The sequence below is a fragment of the Natator depressus genome, chromosome 16 (genome assembly GCF_965152275.1).
Source record: "Natator depressus isolate rNatDep1 chromosome 16, rNatDep2.hap1, whole genome shotgun sequence".
Classification (NCBI taxonomy): Eukaryota; Metazoa; Chordata; order Testudines; family Cheloniidae; genus Natator; species Natator depressus.
Window position 1 is genome coordinate 24,656,179 of NC_134249.1, and position 20,365 is coordinate 24,676,543.

General features: G+C 44.0%; 2 protein-coding genes across 6 annotated transcripts; one reads left to right on the forward strand and one right to left on the reverse strand.

The window, feature by feature from the left end:
* Window positions 1-1,091: 1,091 nt before the first annotated feature.
* PPP6C (protein phosphatase 6 catalytic subunit) lies at window positions 1,092-10,321 on the reverse strand. The gene is made up of 7 exons (XM_074974143.1): window positions 10,170-10,321; window positions 8,455-8,550; window positions 7,423-7,488; window positions 6,699-6,840; window positions 5,024-5,103; window positions 3,047-3,256; window positions 1,092-2,007 (listed from the first exon to the last, which is right to left on the reverse strand). The coding sequence occupies exons 1-7, from the start codon at window positions 10,242-10,244 to the stop codon at window positions 1,759-1,761; spliced, it is 918 nt and encodes a 305-aa protein (XP_074830244.1). The 5' UTR covers window positions 10,245-10,321; the 3' UTR covers window positions 1,092-1,758.
* Window positions 10,322-10,541: 220 nt separating this feature from the next.
* RABEPK (Rab9 effector protein with kelch motifs) lies at window positions 10,542-19,164 on the forward strand. Of its 5 annotated transcripts, none has more exons than XM_074973653.1 (8): window positions 10,542-10,692; window positions 13,043-13,105; window positions 13,520-13,677; window positions 14,712-14,864; window positions 15,889-16,050; window positions 16,730-16,879; window positions 18,291-18,392; window positions 18,827-19,164. In XM_074973653.1, exons 2-8 carry the CDS (start codon window positions 13,047-13,049, stop codon window positions 19,135-19,137), a joined length of 1,095 nt encoding a protein of 364 aa, XP_074829754.1. In that variant the 5' UTR covers window positions 10,542-10,692; window positions 13,043-13,046; the 3' UTR covers window positions 19,138-19,164. The 5 variants fall into 5 exon arrangements, with proteins under 5 accessions (XP_074829754.1, XP_074829756.1, XP_074829755.1 ...); XM_074973655.1 differs by having other exon boundaries at window positions 16,730-16,828; XM_074973654.1 differs by having other exon boundaries at window positions 10,543-10,692; window positions 16,730-16,828; window positions 18,291-18,440; window positions 18,827-19,162.
* Window positions 19,165-20,365: the final 1,201 nt, after the last annotated feature.

Genomic DNA, 20,365 nt, shown 5'->3' on the forward strand with positions numbered 1-20,365 from the left:
CCAGAAGCCAGAAAGTTTTATCCTATGTAAATAATGTATTGGATGTTCAAAACTACATTAAAAAACTAAAGTGCTTTAGTGCTGACTAGCTTTGCCAGAATATTTCTGGAATGTTAAGAAAGCAGTTGAAGTGAAAGGGAAATAGCAGATTGATAAATCCCTAAATTGTTAACTAGAGCCATTAAAGATGCTACTAGTCCTTAATACAGAAACTAAACAGACTAAGAATGCAACAGAATCCTTTTGTCTGCCTAACACGTCCAGGCAGCACCAAACAGCCGCAGTTGTGATTTTTTTTTTTTAAATCCCCCAAAAAATGAGCAGATTTTGTTTCAAGACAGAAGTCTTGGATTCAGAAATGTTTTTACTTGCACTCAAGAATTAAATGTCTAAATCAGTTTTCTTTGGTAGGTACCAGGTTATCCACGACCAACTGTGTATCACTTTCCACCTGTGGAATCTGTGCTGACACAATTACAGATATTCAACACTGCAATTTTACTCAGGCTTTTACCAAAATTTCAATATGTAATTAGGTAGTTTAAGCACAGTTTGAAGTTTGGTTTTCTGAAAAGTAACTGTAAAAGTGGATTTGTGGACTTCCTTGTTTCTCATTGACTTCTAGTACAAATCCACTTGGTTTACAAGTATCCCTCCTACCCCTCCACCTTCCAGCCACCTACAACCTAAAAATCAAAGTTGAGCTTGGTGTATCCAGAAATAGCTTAAGATATTACAGTCAGAATATGGCTTAACAATTTTGTTGATTTACAAGCAAGAACCGGACCAAGTTCAAAGTCTCCTGCAGCTGTACTGACTCTGCAAATACTAACAGGAATGACAAGAAGAAACTTATTTTAGTGAGTAAATGACTCAAATATATTCAAGGAGCAGATGTACTGAATCATGTCATTTCTACATAGTCACTTTTCAGAAGAGAACCACTCTAAAGGATTGCTTCCAAAAAAAACCCACTATTGTTAAAACTAAGGTCAGTTCTATAATTGATAGCCAAAGGGTTAAGTAGTTCTTACTGAATAGAAAAAAAAAAAAAGAGACATGCTCACATCAACAAAGTAGGATTTTTATTTGCAATATTTAACCTAGAGGTGGGTTTTATTTAAGATATGACTTTATTAAAAATACAAGGTATCTGAAAAATCAGAACAATTATTATAATGTACAAATTCAATAGCTGTAGCAGTTTTGTATTTTTATTGGAATCCTAAAAAAAAAAAAGGTGGGGGAGAGGAAGGGACAGCCCTTTAGACCACTTTTATATTCACTTAAAACAAGATCTAACAAGGACAATTCAATTTTACATCTTGGACATGTGTACACAACACAACGCATTTACAGTCCCATCGTGCACACTAGGTAATAACTTTGCTGCTGAAATTTCTTAAAACTTACCAAACAAAAAGTTGAATGATAGAATGGGATCAAAAAAGTGCCAATGTATTATGATTTTTTTGTAAAGGGAAAATGTTCAACCTAAAAACAGACATATGCAAGAACTACATCCAGCGGGATAAATAAATGTCTGACATTTCACAAGCATTCTCAAATGAGGGAGGGCATGTGGGGGTGGAGAGGAGGAAATAGAGACACACTGCTACAGACACCATAATACACAATACATTTAGATAATTTAAAAATAAAAAAGGCAAGAGGCAGCATTTCAGCAGCAAAGTGCTCAATAAAAAGTATAGAGGGATAGTACAAGGAAATGGGGAAACAGCAGGATGGGAAAAGATCTCAAAGGAAATACGGTGTAGTTGTTCTAGGAGGAATTACGCGTTCTGAGTCTGGAACTGCACGGAATAACTTTGGTTCTCTTGTATTTACATCTTTAAAGACCATGATTGATGCAATATTTCCACAACGGTAACAGTAATTTGGAGCAGACCATACTGTTACCAACTTCTCATCAAACATGAATTTATAGCCTTCATGCACTAGCTGATGTGCTCTGCAGATGAGTTTCAAGTTGTTGATATGAACAAACTGTAATTTAAAGAAAAATATATAAATATTTACAGTAAGTAGTTATATATGCTTAGTACATAACAGCTCTCTACTACTTAGAACATTGCTCTGTCTCAAGATTTCAATTTTTTACTCAAGGAGAAGAGGTCTGCTGGGTAAACCTGCAGATAAAAGCCTTCTACAGGAATCACCACGGAGTTTTAACTGCAGATGAGATACCATTCATTTCAGACCCCTGGCTTTTGCCTCTAACTCCTGAGACCTACCAAACTGAGATAGTTGTTCTTTCACAGCAGAAAATGCTAGTCAGTCAGAAGCTTAGAAACTAGTCAACCGGTCAAGAATGTGTTAGCACAACCAGTCGTGCCATAAATGGACATGGAGATAACTTGTTGTGGGGGGGTGCCATCACCCCAAATAAGTAAAACGGCTACACAAACACCACCTCTATTTGCATATTTTAAGGTTCATGTAATATGTTCAGGCTTTTCAGATTATGACGCTACCACAATTCCAAAGGCCAGGTAATACAACAACAAGTCAGACACTACTAGTTTGGGTATTTCAATAACCTGAAAGGTTGACATGTTTTAGTGAATGGGTTTTCCCAGACTTACTGAAGCTTTTGTTCAGTGGAAGACTAAAGCATGAGCTTTGGTGAGAAAGAGAAAAGAATAGCAGCTTTGGGAGAATACTTGGCTGGAAACAATCACCTCCTGTACTAGGATAGCCACCAGCTAGAAAGATTGACCACCATCTCACCACAAGAGCAAAAGAGGGAGTTCACAAACAAAACAGTGGCAGATGTGCAGGTTGTTTTAGAAGTTGAAATGGCTTGTTACTAAGATTATCTTGAGACCTTTTATTATGGATTAGTATTAAAAGCAACCATCCCAACTTACTTTACTGGTCTCCCTTGTTAAACAATTGCACTGTGCATAGTCATCAGATCACACAATGTTATTTCTGTTATGCCATTAGAGCATCAAACTTAAAGCTAAGCAAGGTTTTAGTTCATCTGCTCCCTCAATTTTACATTCTATGATGGTGATTTTACCTCATTTGTGACCTTTGCACCAAACAGCCAGCCTGCTCCTCGGGGACTAATTGCCCAGGTATCAACATCCTCTGGATCAGACCAGACAAGGTCACAAAAGGCTCCTTTGTGAGGAATTTCTTGATTGCGTTCAATGGTTCGAATTTGATCCAGTGTCTTGATGTCAGGAGATAGGCCACCATGTACACAGAGAATCTGCTCATCTATTAACTGAGAGAAAGAATAGAATCACAGAAATGTAGGGCTGGAAGGGACCTCGAGAGGTCATCTAGTTCATCCACCCACGTTGAGGCAGGACTAAGCATACCTCGACAATCCCTGATATGTGACTAACATTCTTAAAATCCTTCAAAGACAGGGATTCCTATGCTTCCACTGGAAGCCTATTCCAGTGCTTAACTATCCTCAAAATTAGTAAGTTTTCCCTATCTAATCTAAATCTTCCTTGTTGAAAATTAAGCCCAATACTTCTTGTCCTTCCTTCAATGGACATGGAGAACAATTGATCACCATCCTCCTTATAACAGCCCTTAACAGAATTGAAGACTTATGTCCCCTTTCAGTCTTTCCTCAAGAAGAAACATTCCAGGTTTTTTTTTTTTTAGCCTTTCCTGATGGGTCAGGTTTTCTAAGCCTTTTATTATTTTTGCTGCTCTCTTCTGGACTCTCCAGTTTCTCTACATCTTTCTTAAAATGTGGTGCCCAGAATTAGTCAGAACTCCAGGTGAGGCCTCACCAGTGCCAAGCAGAACAGGAAAATACTTCCTGTATCTCACATGACACTCCTGTTAATATAATTCTGCGGTGCATAGTCTTTTTCACAATTGTATCACATTGATAGGTCTATAAAATCATGAGTGGTGTGGAGAAAGTAAAGTGTTATTTATTCCTTCTCACAACACAAAAGCTAGGGGTCACCAAATGAAATTAATAGACAGCAGGTTTAAAACAAACAAAGGGAAATATTTTTTCCACACAACACAGTCAACCTGCAGAACTCCTTGCCAGAGGATGTTGTGAAAGCCAAGACTATAACAGGGTTCAAAAAAGAACTAGATAAATTCATGGAGGATAGGTCCATCAATGGCTATTAGCCAGGATGGATAGGGATGGTATCTCTAACCTCTGTTTGCCAGAAGCCAAGAATGGGCAACAGGGGATGGATCACTTGATTGCCTGTTCTGTTCATTCCCTCAGGGGCACCTGGCATTGGCCACTGTCAGAATACAGGATACCAGGCTAGATGGACCTTTGGTCTGACCCAGTATGGCTGTTCTTATGCTGACTCATTCAATTTGTGATCCACTATAATCCCCAAATCCTTTTCAACAGTATGACTGCCTGCCAATTATTCCACATTTTGTAGTTCTGTTTGATTTTCTGAGTACTTGCACTTGTCTTTGTTGAATTTCATCTTGTTGAATTCAGACCAATTCAACAATTTATCAAAATCATTTTGAATTATAATCCTATCCTCCAGTTGCTTGTACCCTATCCCAGATTGGTGTCATCTGCAAGTTGTAGAAGCATACTCTTCACTCTATTATTCAAGTCACTAATGAAAGTATTGACTAGTACTGGACCCAGGACAGACCCCCCTGCAGGACCACTCTAGATCCTCCCCCTCACCCGCCTTTTGATAGCAAACCATTGATAACTACTCTGAGTACTGTCTTTCAACCAGTTGTGTACCCACCTTATAATAATTTCATCTAGACCATATTTCCCTAGTCTTCTTATGAGAAGGTCATGCAGGACAGTATAAAAAAGACTTTCTAAAAAGTCAAGATACATCATGTCTACTTCTCCCCCACCCACTAGTCCAGGATTCATGTATAAAGCCTGGAATATTTTTACTTGTAATTTCAGTTTGTCTCTAGACACTATGACAATTAAAAGCCACTTAAATATGTGCCTAGTGAAACAATGATGCAAAATAATCTGTTTTATCTGTTTTTAGTGAGTTTAAAAACTTACAGCTGCTACTGTCAGCATATCAAAGACTTTGGTACAGTATCTCCAGGCATTTGCATTTCCGTATTTGGTTTGGCACTCATCTGTTAAATAGAGAAATCATTTTATTGTTTGACATTTTCTCCGATTCTGTTAAGGAAAAATATCCCAGATATTTACACTAGAACTTGAAATCTCAATAAATAGATGAGCAAAGAAATATGCTGGTCCATCAGACAGGAACACTGACTGTAATACAATGAGAGAGGATTTTTCTTATGGCCATCTGTTCACTCCATTGGGAGTGGTTTTCTAATTTCTTGCATACTCAAGCAATATTTTGGCAAAGGTTTCCTCCCATCTTAGTGTGACTAAAGGTGCTGCCTCCATAAAAAGCTTCTTCACGCCCTCCACAACTCAAATCTCAATTTAGTTCATCATGAACAAGTCCTTGGTTCAATTCTTGTGCTATGAAAAGAAGTCAGATGCTACTGGAATGATTAAATAGGCCAGATGCTTCTGAAGATGCTCTTTCCAAAGCAGAGGAAGAGAGTTATGGTTGCTTTGTTTGGTTTAGAAATCAACCCTGTCCAAATTGTGCTATAGGAACTAATACCCCACATTAGGCCACTAAGGAAACTGAACAGACAAATCTTAGGTGTTTGGGGTTTTTTTAAAATAAAGAAGTCATGTCCACGTTTGAGTTGCTGAAGATCATACTGTGAGACGCAAAGAAAACCCCTCACAATTAGCCTCTGCTACTGCCCTAACGCAGTCACAGTGCCACAGCATGGCCCTATCTATACAGGCAGAACCAAACCACGCAACACTTTTTTGGGTCAAAGAGGATGGAGCCTCAATGTAGTTGTAACTAACTAGGTTCGAACAGATCTGGATAAGTCAGACCTAACAAGCAAGGATTCCTTAGGCATAATGGATTAAGAGATCAAGATTTATACTCATTTCTCCTCATTTCCAGAGGGATCCAAAAGCAAGTCCATTTTTGATTACATATTCCTTGGGGCAACTATTAGATCCTTGAAAGATTTCCCCAAGTCTTCTCATAGCTTTGGAACTACAATTAAGTTTTCAGGCAAACCCACTCCCTCAGTTTATATTGTTTGCGTTAATGCCTAGTACTAATCATGTGTTCATTCACTAATATTGCCACATCTACTGCACCAGCAGTGACTTACCAGATAAGCCATCTTTGTTACCAAGTTGGTAGAATTAAAAGCTATTATGACCTAAGTCATAGAGATTTCTCTATATTTTGTTTTTCTACAGCACTTTTCATCAGACAATCCCAACGCACTTCAAATATTAAGCCTCAACTCCCAGATTAAGCTCCTTATCACACAGTTTCACAGATAAGAAGTCCGAGGCATAGACGTGAAGACCTGTGGTTATATTGCAAGTCAGTGACAGAGCTGAAAATAGAACTCTACCCAGTAGATTAGAGCACAGTCCTTTTCAGGGCTAATTACTGTTCCCCATACTATGCTACATTACTTCACTATTTGACAGTGCATAAATTCAGACTGGCTTATTGCTCTGATGAATCCTACTTCATGATCCACTTGGCCTCTAGAAAAGCTATACATGTATTCAAAGTCAAATTTACCAAAGGACAGAGAATCAGTTCACTGCATTTTTATGTTAGTTAACCACAATTCAGAAACAGTTTATAAAGACTTACCATAAAATCCATACACTTGTGTTATCTGCCTGCTCTCATGATTCCCTCGCAAGAGTGTGATACGATCAGGCCATTTAGCTTTTAGTGCAAGAAGGTAGGTGAAAGTCTCAAGACTATAGTAACCTCTGTCTACAAAGTCACCCTGCAAATTAAAAATATTTTTACATAATAAATGGAAAAATGGTTTCAGGAGTGCACACAGTAACATATCTATTTCTAATTCCTCAATTTGCAAAGAGGCCCAACACCACGAGGCACCATAGCACCATTGCTATATGAATTCTGAAAATATATTTAAAAAACAAAAACATTTAAATGGGTATTTGAAATTTCACAATTTAAAACTGAAACATTACTTCTGTGATTCTTATGTTCCCATTCATCCAAGAAACATTTCAGGAGGTCTTTTATTAGCCACTAAAATATTCTACTTCCCTTCTACTGCCAACATAAGCTACAGCTTTTAGATAGCAGGCTATAAATTGTATTTCCTTTCATGAGAACCAGCATTACCTATTTCAAATTTTAGATAGGCAAAATAAAAACCACATCCATTAACCAAGTGGAAGAGTAAATTTGGGAGTGGAAAAGATGTTTACAAGCAAGAGAGTTAAAATGGAAACTAAAAGGAAAGAAGTCTGTTTTTTTTTAAATCAGCGTAATTGTAGAAGTGCTTTCCTTACACTTTTTTTGAATGATGAACTAACATCTAATATATACATACCATAAATATGTAGTTTGTGTCAGGAACCTGACCTCCAGTTCTGAACAGTTCACATAAGTCATAGAACTGCAAAAAAGAGTTTGTCCATATTAAGGGTTCTGTTATTGTTAGTTAAGAGTGTGTTAGCACAATTAATTGGAATTTATCTAGGTTTAGAGAGAAGTAATCCTTATTTTCAAGAACAAGATAAAAGTAGATCTGAAAAAGCTCAACTGAACAATTATGGCCTCAATGGACAGATTTCCCATTCATCCACTTGGTGTTAAAAAGCCACATTTAGACTGCTGAAATACTGATTAGGTCTTACTTCTCCAGAGCAGCTTTACAGTGTGCAAGCCCTTTGTATGCATAACACCCATCAACTTCAAATGGAGTTCCCTCCTTCTAGGATGAGGCCCCTATTAACATTGAACAGCTCAACAATTGCAATCTAAGGGTATGTCTACACTGCACAGTTGTCGCCAAAACTTGTGTCTTTCGTGGGTACTTAAAAAAGCCCCCCCGGTGAAAGACAAAAGTTTTGCCAAAGCAAGCAGCAGTGTGAACACGGCTTTGTCAGCAGAAGAACTCTCCTGCTGACAAAGCTTATGCCGCTCACGGGGCTGGAAGTATTTTGTCGGCAAAAGTGCCAACAAAATACCACAAAAGAGTGTTCACACACACTGACTTTTAGCAACAAGGCTGTGTCGACACAGCCTTGTTGCTAAAAGCTGCGTAGTGTAGCCAAGTCCTAAGTAAGAGAGGATAATTCAGCAATGCTTCTTAATCTGTGAGGCTGACTTCCCAAAAGCACACTCTGGGAAAGTTAAAAACAGTATGCTTTCCTTCCACTGCACAAAAGCAGAGCATACAGAATACTGCAAATTACTGAACATTCAGTAGATGGTTCTGCTTCCCTGAACTATGCTTCCCCAACCATATATTTAACAACGCAGCTGTTACTCTGAAACCTGTCATATATTTAAAATACTATTCACCATCAACCTGCTTGCTCTCTAGGGGTATAACATGCAAGTATTCATGCCATTTTACCTGTCCATGTATATCTCCACAAACTGTAACTGGTGTAGATACTGGCTGCACATTTGACTCTTCCAGCAGTAGGTCACACACATAATCACATAAGCGCTACAGAGGAAAAAGTTTACACTGATCAGCCTGTGGTTTTTGTGCATTGTAATATCAAGGACTAACATATTTGTAAACTAACGAACTAAGTTATTTGCTTTAGGATGTATTCAGTTACCAAATTCTCTAGACATCAATGAGAAACCATGCTGAAATGACTTGGGATGAAAAATGTGTAAGAAAGTTTGGTTACACTTGAATTAATGTTTTAAAGCGCCACTACAGACTCGTACAGTTTAACTATGGTCCCAATGAGGCTCAGAGCAACAGTTCACTGAGTAAGTGTAACTTACATTATTTAAATGCTACATTAAATTGCAGTTTTGCTCTTAAAAATTAGATGACCACTGTGGTTATTTTATGTTTATTGTATCAATTATTTCTGTATTAGATATGCTCAGTTTACAAGGAAAAACGTTAATTTCCAACTGCAAACCCTAAAAACTCATCCTTGGATCAAAGACTCAAACTGGATTCTTTCCTTCTCACTTATCAGTAACTAAGGTCTCAGTTACACCTGTGCAACCCCATGAACAATGCCATGCTCTTCACTGGGGGTACATAGATATAGCTGGCTGGAACTTAGAAAACAATTCCATTGATGATGTACAAAAAAGAATAGAATCCTACTCACACACTCAGGCAAATTGACTCCACTGAATCATAGAAGCAGAAAGTACCACATTTATTTTTGCATGACTCTCCATATACAATGGGTAATGGTCCACTTCACTTTTAATGGTCTCACAATGTTTAACTGCTTATGTTAAACAAGCTGTTCCCACTTCCTATTTAGGGCTTGTACACAGGAACACTTCTGTTGGTGTAACTTATGTCACTATGGAGTATGACTAAGCCACCCCCCTGAGTGATGTAAGTTACACCGTAAGTGGCAGTGTGGTTTTCTTATGCCAGCTCTCCCACTGACATAGTGGGTCTTCACCAGATGTACTACACTGGTGCAGCTATGCCACTGTGGTGATTCTTGCATAGACTACCCTCGGAGTATCTTTCCCACACTTGAAAAAGAGCTCAGTAGCACAAAAGCTGGTCTCTTTCACCAACCAAAGTTAGTCCAGTAAAAGATATTACCTTACACTAGCTTGTCTCTCAAAGGTACAATCGTGTGAGGTCTGCAGCGTTAGAAGAGGCAGTCGCTTTTCAGAGCAGAACCACACTGAGACAAGGATATTTCTTCCAACCTCTACCTAGTCAAAGCAATCTGCAGAATTGCCTGCATTAGCCTGGGCTGGTTTGGCATCATGCCCGTCACAGCCCCGAAGAGCTGACACTAAACGTGCAGGGCTACCGTAGCAACGAGCCCGTGCATCAGACGGGACCTCCGGGCAGGGCGCCTGGCCGAGCGGCCGGTCCCCGAGGCGGGGACCACTCGCACCCGCTTGTCCCGGCTTCTGCCCGCGGCCAGGCCGCTGCCGGCGCCAGGGGCGTGAGCCCAAACCCAGAAGGGGGCAGCAGGCCGGGAACAGCGCTGCTGCCGCCCCCCAGGGCGGAGGGGCCCCAGCACCCGCAGCCCTGTGCGCGCCAGGCAGGGGGCCAAGCCCCCACCCCGGCTCTTCCCTCTAGGCTCCGCCCGCGCCGCCGCCGCCGCCGCCCCTCACCTTGAGGTCGTTCTCGGGCAGGTACTTGCAGAGCCGCGCAATCTCAACGTACTTATCCAAGTCCAGGGGCGCCATCTTGGCAGAGCAGCTGCGGGGGGCCGGCAACTTCCGGGGGCGGTGAAGCCCCTCTGCCGCGGCCACAAGCCGGAAACGAGGGGAACTTCCGGGGCGAGCGCCGCTGACCCCCTGCGCTTGGGGAGGACGCCGGAACTCAGTCCGTTCTAGCCAGGCACAGGAAGCGGAGGCGCCCCCTACAGACTGCCGCCAGGGGGTGCATCCGCCTCCCCTCCCAGCGCGCTCTGCGTCAGCCCGTGGCGTGCTGCGCAAAGCATGCTGGGAGCCAGGCGTCCCCGGGGTGCGGTGCATGCTGGGCAGTGTAGTCTCTGTGGGCCCCCTCCACATTGGAGGTGGGCGGGAGGAGAAAAGCGGTGCGAGGGCCGGGCCGGCTGAGGGGAGCGAGGGCCGGGCCGGGCGCCGTCACGTCTCCCCGCGCGGGGGTTCTCCGCCCCCGGGGGCAGCGGCGGTGAGCTGGGGCCGGTCCCTGCGCGAGGGCGAGGGCCGAACGGGCCGGGACTGGAGCCGGGCGCTGCCCCGCGGACGGCCGGTCGCCCAGTCCTCCAGCCCGCCGGCGCGGCCGCCCCTGCGCCTGGGCAGCGCCGAGCACCCGAGGGGGCCGCGCGATCAGCCACCTTGTGGAGACGTCGGGACGGGACGGGTCCTGCCTGCGGGGGAGGGACTCCGGGGGGATTTCCCCGCTGGCACTGGGGGAGGGGGGGCGGCTCTGGGGGAGTGGGGGGGGGGAGATTTCCCCGCTGGCACTGGGGGGCGGGGGCGGCTCTGGGGGAGTGGGGGGGGGGAGATTTCCCCGCTGGCACTGGGGGGCGGGGGCGGCTCTGGGGGAGTGGGGGGGGGAGATTTCCCCGCTGGCACTGGGGGGCGGGGGCGGCTCTGGGGCAGTGGGGGGGGAGATTTCCCCGCTGGCACTGGGGGGCGGGGGCGGCTCGAAGCAGGACCAATTCCCAGTTAAATCATCCCAGCCAGGGCTTTGTCAAGCCTGACCTTAAAAACCTCTAAGGAAGGAGATTCTACCACCTTCCTAGGTAACGCATTCCAGTGTTTCACCACCCTCTTAGTGAAAAAGTTTTTCCTAATATCCAATCTAAACCTCCCCCATTGCAACTTGAGACCATTACTCCTCGTTCTGTCATCTGCTACCATTGAGAACAGTCTAGAGCCATCCTCTTTGGAACCCCCTTTCAGGTAGTTGAAAGCAGCTATCAAATCCCCCCTCATTCTTCTCTTCTGCAGACTAAACAATCCCAGCTCCCTCAGCCTCTCCTCATAAGTCATGTGCTCTAGACCCCTAATCATTTTTGTTGCCCTTCGCTGGACTCTCTCCAATTTATCCACATCCTTCTTGTAGTGTGGGGCCCAAAACTGGACACAGTACTCCAGATGAGGCCTCACCAGTGTCGAATAGAGGGGAACGATCACATCCCTCGATCTGCTCGCTATGCCCCTACTTATACATCCCAAAATGCCATTGGCCTTCTTGGCAACAAGGGCACATATTGACTCATATCCAGCTTCTGGACAACTGTAACCCCTAGGTCCTTTTCCGCAGAACTGCTGCCTAGCCATTCGGTCCCTAGTCTGTAGCGGTGCATTGGATTCTTCCATCCTAAGTGCAGGACCCTGCACTTATCCTTATTGAACCTCATCAGATTTCTTTTGGCCCAATCCTCCAATTTGTCTAGGTCCTTCTGTATCCTATCCCTCCCCTCCAGCGTATCTACCACTCCTCCCAGTTTAGTATCATCTGCAAATTTGCTGAGAGTGCAGAGAGATTTCCCCGCTGGCACTGGGGGGCGGGGGCGGCTCTGGGGCAGTGGGGGGGGAGATTTCCCCGCTGGCACTGGGGGGCGGGGGCGGGGGCGGCTCTGGGGGAGGGGGGGGAGATTTCCCCGCTGGCACTGGGGGGGGGGCGGCTCTGGGGGAGAGATTTCCCCGCTGGCACTGGAGGGGGGGCGGCTCTGGGGGAGTGAGGGGGGGAGATTTCCCCGCAGGCACTGGGGGAGGGGGGGGGCTCTGGGGGAGTGGGGGGGAGATTTCCCCGCTGGCTCTGGGGGAGTGGGGGGGGAGATTTCCCCGCAGGCACTGGGGGGCGGGGCGGCTCTGGGGGAGTGGGGGGGGGATTTCCCCGCAGGCACTGGGGGAGGGGGGCTGCTCTCGGGGAGTGGGGGGAAGATTTCCCCGCAGGCACTGGGGGGGCGGCTCTGGGGGAGTGGGGGGGGATTTCCCCGCAGGCACTGGAGGGGGGGCGGCTCTGGGGGAGTGGGGGGGGGAGATTTCCCCGCAGGCACTGGGGGAGGGGGGGCGGCTCTGGGGGAGTGGGGGGAGATTTCCCCGCTGGCACTGGAGGGGGGGCGGCTCTGGGGGAGTGAGGGGGGGAGGTTTCCCCGCAGGCACTGGGGGAGGGGGGCGGCTCTGGGGGAGTGAGGGGGGGGGATTTCCCTGCAGGCCCTGGGGGGCGGGGGCGGCTCTGGGGAGTGGTGGGGGGGAGATTTCCCCGCAGGCCCTGGGGGGCGGGGGCGGCTCTGGGGGAGTGGCGGGGGGGAGATTTCCCCGCAGGCACGGGGGGGCGGGGGCGGCTCTGGGGGAGTGGGGGGGGAGATTTCCCCGCAGGCACTGGGGGGCAGGGCGGCTCTGGGGGGGGGGATTTCCCTGCAGGCACTGGGGGAGGGGGGCGGCTCTGGGGGAGTGCGGGGGGGGGAGATTTTCCTGCAGGCACTGGGAGGGGTTCTGGGGGGCCTGCAAGGAGGGGGACTCTGGGGGGATTTCCATGACTCTGGCTTTGCTTTCCTTTGCTCAAGATTCATGAGGCCAAAGCTGCTGCCGGTTCTGGAGCCTGGAGCTGTCCCCCAAAAGGCCACATGGTTAGTGCACCCCAGCATTCCCCGTTCATCCTCAGTCCCCCCACCGTGGCTATAATGTGTTATTACAGCATGACCGTGATGAGCCCAATGCCCCCACTAGAGTCAGAGTGGCATCAGATTCCCCCATTAAAGCCTGATAAAGCACCAGCTTCTTTGATGACTCTGGGGTTCATATTAGAATATGGGGAGTGTTTTTTACATTCTTCCCATCAATAAATGGCACAGTTTTTTCACTTAATCTGTATTCTAAACTTTCACTTTTCCCCTCATTCCTCTGTTCCAGGAGGGATTCACACTCTTCTTCTCTAGCACAGCACTTCCCCATTGAAGGCACTACAAATATCCCTGTCCTTTCCTCCCCAAACCTTTGTGTGCTCTCCAGGCCTGATTCATGCCTGTATCTCCCTATTCTAGGTACACACTTTTCCCCCTTGGAGAAGGCCCTAGTGCACGCGTTGGCCATAACTGCTTATATTTGCCTCCAGCCCCAGCCGCTGGGAAAGGCAAAGTGGTCATCGTCGGGGGAGCAGACCCCAATGGCAGCTTCTCCGATGCCCACATCATAGATCTGGGTAAGAACAGGAAGTATTTAGTAGTTTTGTTGCCTGTTATGCTGTCTGTCCTTGGAAACCAAAAAGTCTGTTTAATCTTCGCTGTGCTTGGGGAGGTCAGACCAGATCCATGCAAACACCTCAATGGGACAGCAAAAACTGTGATGATAAGGCCTAGAAACAGTGACACAGCTACTTACAGCAGGTCTGCGCTACAGATTTACATTGGCGCAGCTGCATCGCGTCTGGTGAAGATGCTCAGTCTAAGCCAATGGGAGAGAGCTCTCCCATCAGCTTAATAACTTCTCCTCCACGAGAGGCAGGACACGGTTGGCCACCAACATAGCACTGTCTACACCTGAGCTGAAAGGTCGGCATAACAACATTGCTCGGGGGTGTGGATTTTTCACACCCCTGAGCGATGTAGTTCTATTAAAGTAAATATGTAGTGTAGACCAAGCTTTAGTATTGAGTGTTACAACCTGTCCAGATGGATAAAGGACCCAATCCTGCAGCCGCATGGGTCTGCATATGGCTGTGGATGTCATTGAAGGATCAGAGCCTAGAAGGAAATAGGGTTTCAAGTTTCTGCTTATTCTGGACTTGAATCTCATGTCTGTGTCCTGAGCTATGGACATCCCTAGTCATTTTGTTGGGGGTGGGAGGGGTGAGCTAAGAAAGATATTGGGTGATCTGTCACATGCTTCTCTGCTGGGCTGCATTTATGGGTCACTTTCAAGTATTAGTCTCCACACTCCTGTCAAAATGGGAATATGGGCTAACATAAAGGGGCAGTGTTGATAGACTAAAGTAGCTCACCTGAGTTGAATTATTTTGTCTTATATTGAAAGGACTAACTGCCTTGGGACTTACCCCTTGAGGAGGTGGCCATCTACCATCTATCTGTGTCTGATTGTCCTCAAGTAGCATTTGTATTTAGCTGAAATTTGTTCATGGATTACACTATACCTCAGTCAGCCTAAGGTAACTGCAGCTGTACTGGAAACACCAGTGTTGTTGCAAATGGAACTCAGCACTTACTCCCTCCATTGCAGATAAACACCAGTGGGCAATGCCTGGTTGGGTGGGCCTGTTGCCTCGATATGAACATGCCACCTTCATTCCCACAAGCAGCCCCACTAGCCTCTGGGTGTTTGGAGGGGCTGACCAGTCTGGAAATAGAAACTGTGTTCAAGTGCTGAATCTAGGTAAGTGTGTGGTAGAATCTACCCATCCGAGCCTTTTCTCTTCCTTTGTTGGACAGTTGGATGTGCACCTGTTATACATGTGAGAAACTGTTTGAATTACTTCGTTAGATTTGTAAAGTACAGGTTACACCTCCAAAAGCTGTATTTACAGGCAAATGATTTCCTTTGTATCTTCCTAGGAGCATTAAAGACTAGGTAGAATCAAATCTATGACTTTCTAAAATGCTGTGGTGACTTTTGCAGTGTGCCCCTCAGGTTCCTTGCCGCAGGGAATGCACTCTACGCTAGTGCTTCACGGCAATGAATCCCATGCTTGGCATTAACAGGAGCATTCTTGTGCCAAATGAGTGGGTCCTACCAGAGCCGTATAAACCCACCATGCAGTTCCATGTGTGTGGGCCATTTGAATGAGATGTAGTGTGGTCTGCTCTGCATGTATATTAAAGATTCTTAAGAGACTAGGCATTTGCCCTGGAGTTGTTAACCAAAAATTCATCTCCCTTCTCTGTTGTCTCATGTGCCTGTTGTTTACCTGTCTGTTGCCCTCCACTACACAGGTGACTGCATTTCAGTGGTGCTGCATATATATTGCTTGTAAAGAGCTTTTTTTAAAAGTCTGAACTTCTATAATGACAGATTCCCTGTAAAAATCTCTAGGTGTGGAATAAATACAAGAGCTCTTAGCATTAGTGGAAAATCCCAGGAACCATGTTTAATTTTAGCATATAAATACATTCCACAAAATCCTATGTGGCTAACGTAGAATGGACATAGCACTTTATCAGGTGGTGTAAACAAACCTGAATTAGATGCATGCAACAGACCAACTTTTCACTTGCAACTTGGATTTTTCACTCATTTCCCAAAAGTCATTTTTTGCCACTTTTGACTTTTTTTTTATCACTGTGTTTTATGTGTTTAATAACTCCTTAGTCAAGTCAACCTCCGCTCTGAAGAATTCATATGAATAAGGTAACTGCTTGTTATATATTTGTGAATAATTAGCATTTCATCTTTTAATTAGAAACAGGAATCTGGGAAAGTCCTAAAGTGATTGGGACTCAACCAATCCCTAGGACGTTCCACACGTCATCAGCGGCTATAGGAGACCAGCTTTATGTGCTTGGAGGGGGAGATAAAGGAGCAGAGCCTGTTAAAGATCCACAACTTCACGTGTTTGACACAGGTACCGCTAAATAACTAATGTTTTGTTACAGTGAGTTAAATGATTCATTGTCCACTTGGACTGAAAGGTTGCGTGGCACAGAGATGAATAAAGGCCTGGAAATGCAAATTGTACATAAAGAATTAGGTAATGTGGTATAGTGTATTATTAGACACCGTTTTTTGGCGATAGGTTTAAATTAGATGGATGAGCTGTCCCCCCTACCTGAAGCTTATCAACACCACACAGTCACTTGGAAAGTTGGTAGTATCTTCAGTGGAAAGATCTAAGAGTATCATTGGTATTGTGGTACGGGATTGAGGTGTACTGTCAGAATCCTCCAACTTCTACCACAATTTGCTGCTAGTAGCCATTCTCTTTCAGAAGTGGGAACATGTGTTGGTCACTTCGCTACGAAAGGACAATATGTAGAGCAAGAACAATGATTTTTTTCTACTACACCAACAGTGTGTAATTACTTCCAGAGGAGATGTACAAATAGCTGCATTTTTTTGCTGAGTATGTATTTGAATTGCCTCTTGTGATAATCCCAGAAACTAGATCCTTGAGGCTTTTGTTATTGATTTAAAAATCACCTTGTCAGACTTGGTCTAGATGTCCCTAGACTAGGGTTTCTGGTTTAATGTCTTTACAGAGCTCCGACAACACACCACATAATCATATGTACTCCCATTTCTAGCCACTTTGACTTGGTCACAGCCAGAAGTACATGGTAATCCTCCCTCACCTCGGCATGGCCATGTGGTGGTTGCAGTTGGGACCAAGCTTTTCATACATGGTGGGTTATCTGGTGATAAATTTTACAATGATCTGTTCTGCATTGATACAAGTAAGTATATGAAGTAGCTATAGCTGCATTAATAAGTAGTGTGATGTGTTCTGCTTTGAGAGAGACCATCTCTTACAGAACCACTAAAATAACTATTGGATACATGCAATAAATATGCTCCAGGGTGGCTGGTTGGTGCTGGGGCATGTTGCTTTTGTCATGTGTCATGCTGATCTTGCAGTTCTTAAGCAGGCAGAAATCCTATTGGCCTCAGTGAGAGATTTGTCTACAGGTCTAAGGGACTGGGATTTGAGGTGACAGTGCAATAGTGTGTGTGGAGGGCCTCCCCTATGCGGCTGGTTACAAGCTGAGAAATATGGGGCACTTCTGTAATATGGCTATGGAGATAATTACTATTCAGCGTATCCAAGAGCTGAATGTATGTTGCTGTGGGGGTTCTTTTGATGAAAAACTACCTGACAGTGATTAGTTACCACAAAGTATCTGAAAGACTGGCACCCAACGTTTCTTTCATAAATGACGGCAGTAGCATATTCTATAAATATTAATTAAAACAATGCTCTGTCTTTACTGTGTAAGGCACTCTCATGAGTCAGAATGGCAGTGAAAGCACTATCCATTCTAGTGATGCTCTATACAAGTAGAACCTCGGAGTTACCAGCACCTCGAGAATGGAACTTGTTCGTAACTTTGAACAAAACGTTATTGTGGTTCTTTCATGTTTACAACATTGACTTAATACAGCTTTGAAACTTTACTATGCAGAAGAAATATGCTGCTTTTAATCATCTTAATTTAAATGAAACAAGCACAGAAAAATTTTCCTTACCTTCTCATATCTTTAAATTTTCCCTTTATTTTTTTTTTTAGTAATTTACATTTAACACAGTACTGGACAGTATTTGCTTTTTTAAAAATCTCTGCTTCTGCCTGATTGCGTACTTCCAGTTCCAAATGAGATGCATGGTTGACCAGTCCATGTAACTCGAGGTTCTACTGTAGTTTCAGACTGGTGTCCATAAACTGGTTGCTCCCCTATTATATACGGGAGAAGATCCTCAACCAAGTGTACTCCTGCTGCTTGATGGCTGTTGGTACCACCAGAAACTCCCATGCAATGGAAAGAAGAAATCTAGCACATCCCCATAGAAGGAAAATCTTTGTGCTTCCCTCAATGCCACCTCCCCAGAAGGACAGTACCTCTGATGTAGGAAAGTGCTAAGTACCTGCAACTGTTGTTCCCATCCAAAAACAACAGCAGTCTTGTTACCAGCCTGAGGTCTTACAAGCAAAGCCCAAGTGTGACTGCTTTAAAACAAAAGCAAACCCAAACATGGGTCTGATTCAGAGGATTTCAGGCCCTGCCCAACTGTTGGCCTTTTGATGATAATAAACAGCAGTTTATTTCATTCTCTAAAACGTAGCCATTGATTTATTTTTCTGCCTGTAGATGTTATGACATGGGAAAAGTTACCAGCTGCTGGTGATGTCCCAGGAGGACGGGCAGCCCACTCAGCTGCTGCCTTTGGAAACCATCTGTACATTTTTGGTGGTATGGACCCAACTGGGGCACTGGATACAATGTATAAATATCACATAGGTGGGAAGTTTTTTTTTTTTTTTAAAGGTTTCTACCCTTAATTACTGTATGAAACTTATATTCAGTTTTATAATAGGAATTATTATTACATCTTCCCTGGAAATTTCAAACCCAATTCCCTTCTTGGTTACCACAACTTTACACCAGTGTGTGTCTGTTGAAATCAGTGGCAGTACTCCAATTCTATACTGGTATAATGCTATGGTTAATCAGAGCCACCTCCCCTCTCCAACCCACCCCACCCTCTTTTTTTTTTTTTTAAGGGGGTTATAACATTGCAGACTAGTCCATAATTTATGATGATGCCGCTATCCTCATTCTTCTTTCCAATTCTGTAAATTTGAAACTGATTTCACAGTGAGTTTTCTGTCTTTTTTGAACTGTAGAAAACCAACAATGGACACTATTAGAATTTGATTCTCCTTTGCCCCCTGGAAGGTTGGACCATTCCATGTGCATCGTTCCGTGGCAAGTATGTGTCAATGTTAAGAACAGTGATTCAGAAGCTGTAACCAGCAGAAATACAATTGGGAAGGAAGCAACTGAAACAGTCAGTGATGAAGGTGACTCTGATCAGGAAAAACAAATAGGAAAAGGCTGCACAGAAGACAAATTGATGTATTTGTTTTTAATATTTGGTGGGATGGATACTCAAGGGGAGATTCACAGGGACTGTATTGTGAATCTGATTAAGTAATAAAACCAGAGTACTCAAACTTTCCATTTGTATAAATCTAATTCTTTTTTCAGTTTATAACTGACAAGATCACTCCAAGAAATTAAATCCTGGCATGAACTGACAGTGTTGTGCTAAGCAGAAAACCTTATTTATTAAAATTTTCTTGTTATAGATCAATGTTTTTACTTTGCCTTCCTGGGCTGCTGTGTATATTTACATGTATGTAATGTCCTTCACTTTAAAGGTCACAAACTCCAGAAATGTGTACAGCTACCTTTTATAGCCTCCTTCAGAGGATATGCAACTAATAGGTAGATTTGATGCACATTTTGCTGTTGGCAAGAGTGGAGCTGAAGCCTGGGTGGCTGGCTCTGGAATCTGCCTTGTGATCAAGATGAGCTGATGGAATGTGCTTTGAAGGAAACAAACTAAATTTCATCTCTTTGAGGTAACCTTTCCATAGCAGCCTTCTGATTAGCGAGTTCTCTCCATCTCTAACTTCTCAGGACTGGTCTCCATGGAGAAAGTTTGGCATAAATATGCCAGCATAGTTAAAACTATTGCTGTATTGGTCTAATCCAGCATTTCCCAAACTTTTTTGGCCACGGAACTTTTTAGACTATTACGGAACACTGATAATATTATTTTGTAGTCATTTGGTTTTCAAATAAAAAATGGCGTTATTCTCAAATATATTTATTTTATAAAACAAAGCAAAAATACAATTTAAAATAACTTGAACTAACAATTTCTAACTGGAAAGCACGTATAAAGCAGTACAAAAATAAAATGCAAGAGTCAAAATTACATTCTAGATTCTTTTACAGAACACCTATTCACATCGTAAAAAGAAAAGGAGTACTTGTGGCACCTTAGAGACTAACCAATTTATTTGAGCATCCGCAGAACACAGTGTGGGAAACGCTGGTCTAATCCCTAGATTGCCTCTTATTCCAGTTTTTCTTCTTAGTTTGGAAGTAGTATACAGTAGAACCTCAGTTATGAACATCTCAGGAATGGAGGTTGTTCAACTCTGAACAAAAGTTATTCTTTCAAAAGTTTACAACCCAACATTGACTTCATACAGCTTTGAAACTTTACTGTGCAAGAGAAAAATGCTGCTTTCCTTTTATTTTACATGTTAAGAGTGCTGTATTTGCTTTTACTTTTTGATCTCTGCTGGTGCCTGATTGTGTACCTCTGGTTCCAAATGAGGTGTGTGGTTGACTGATCAGTTTGTAACTGA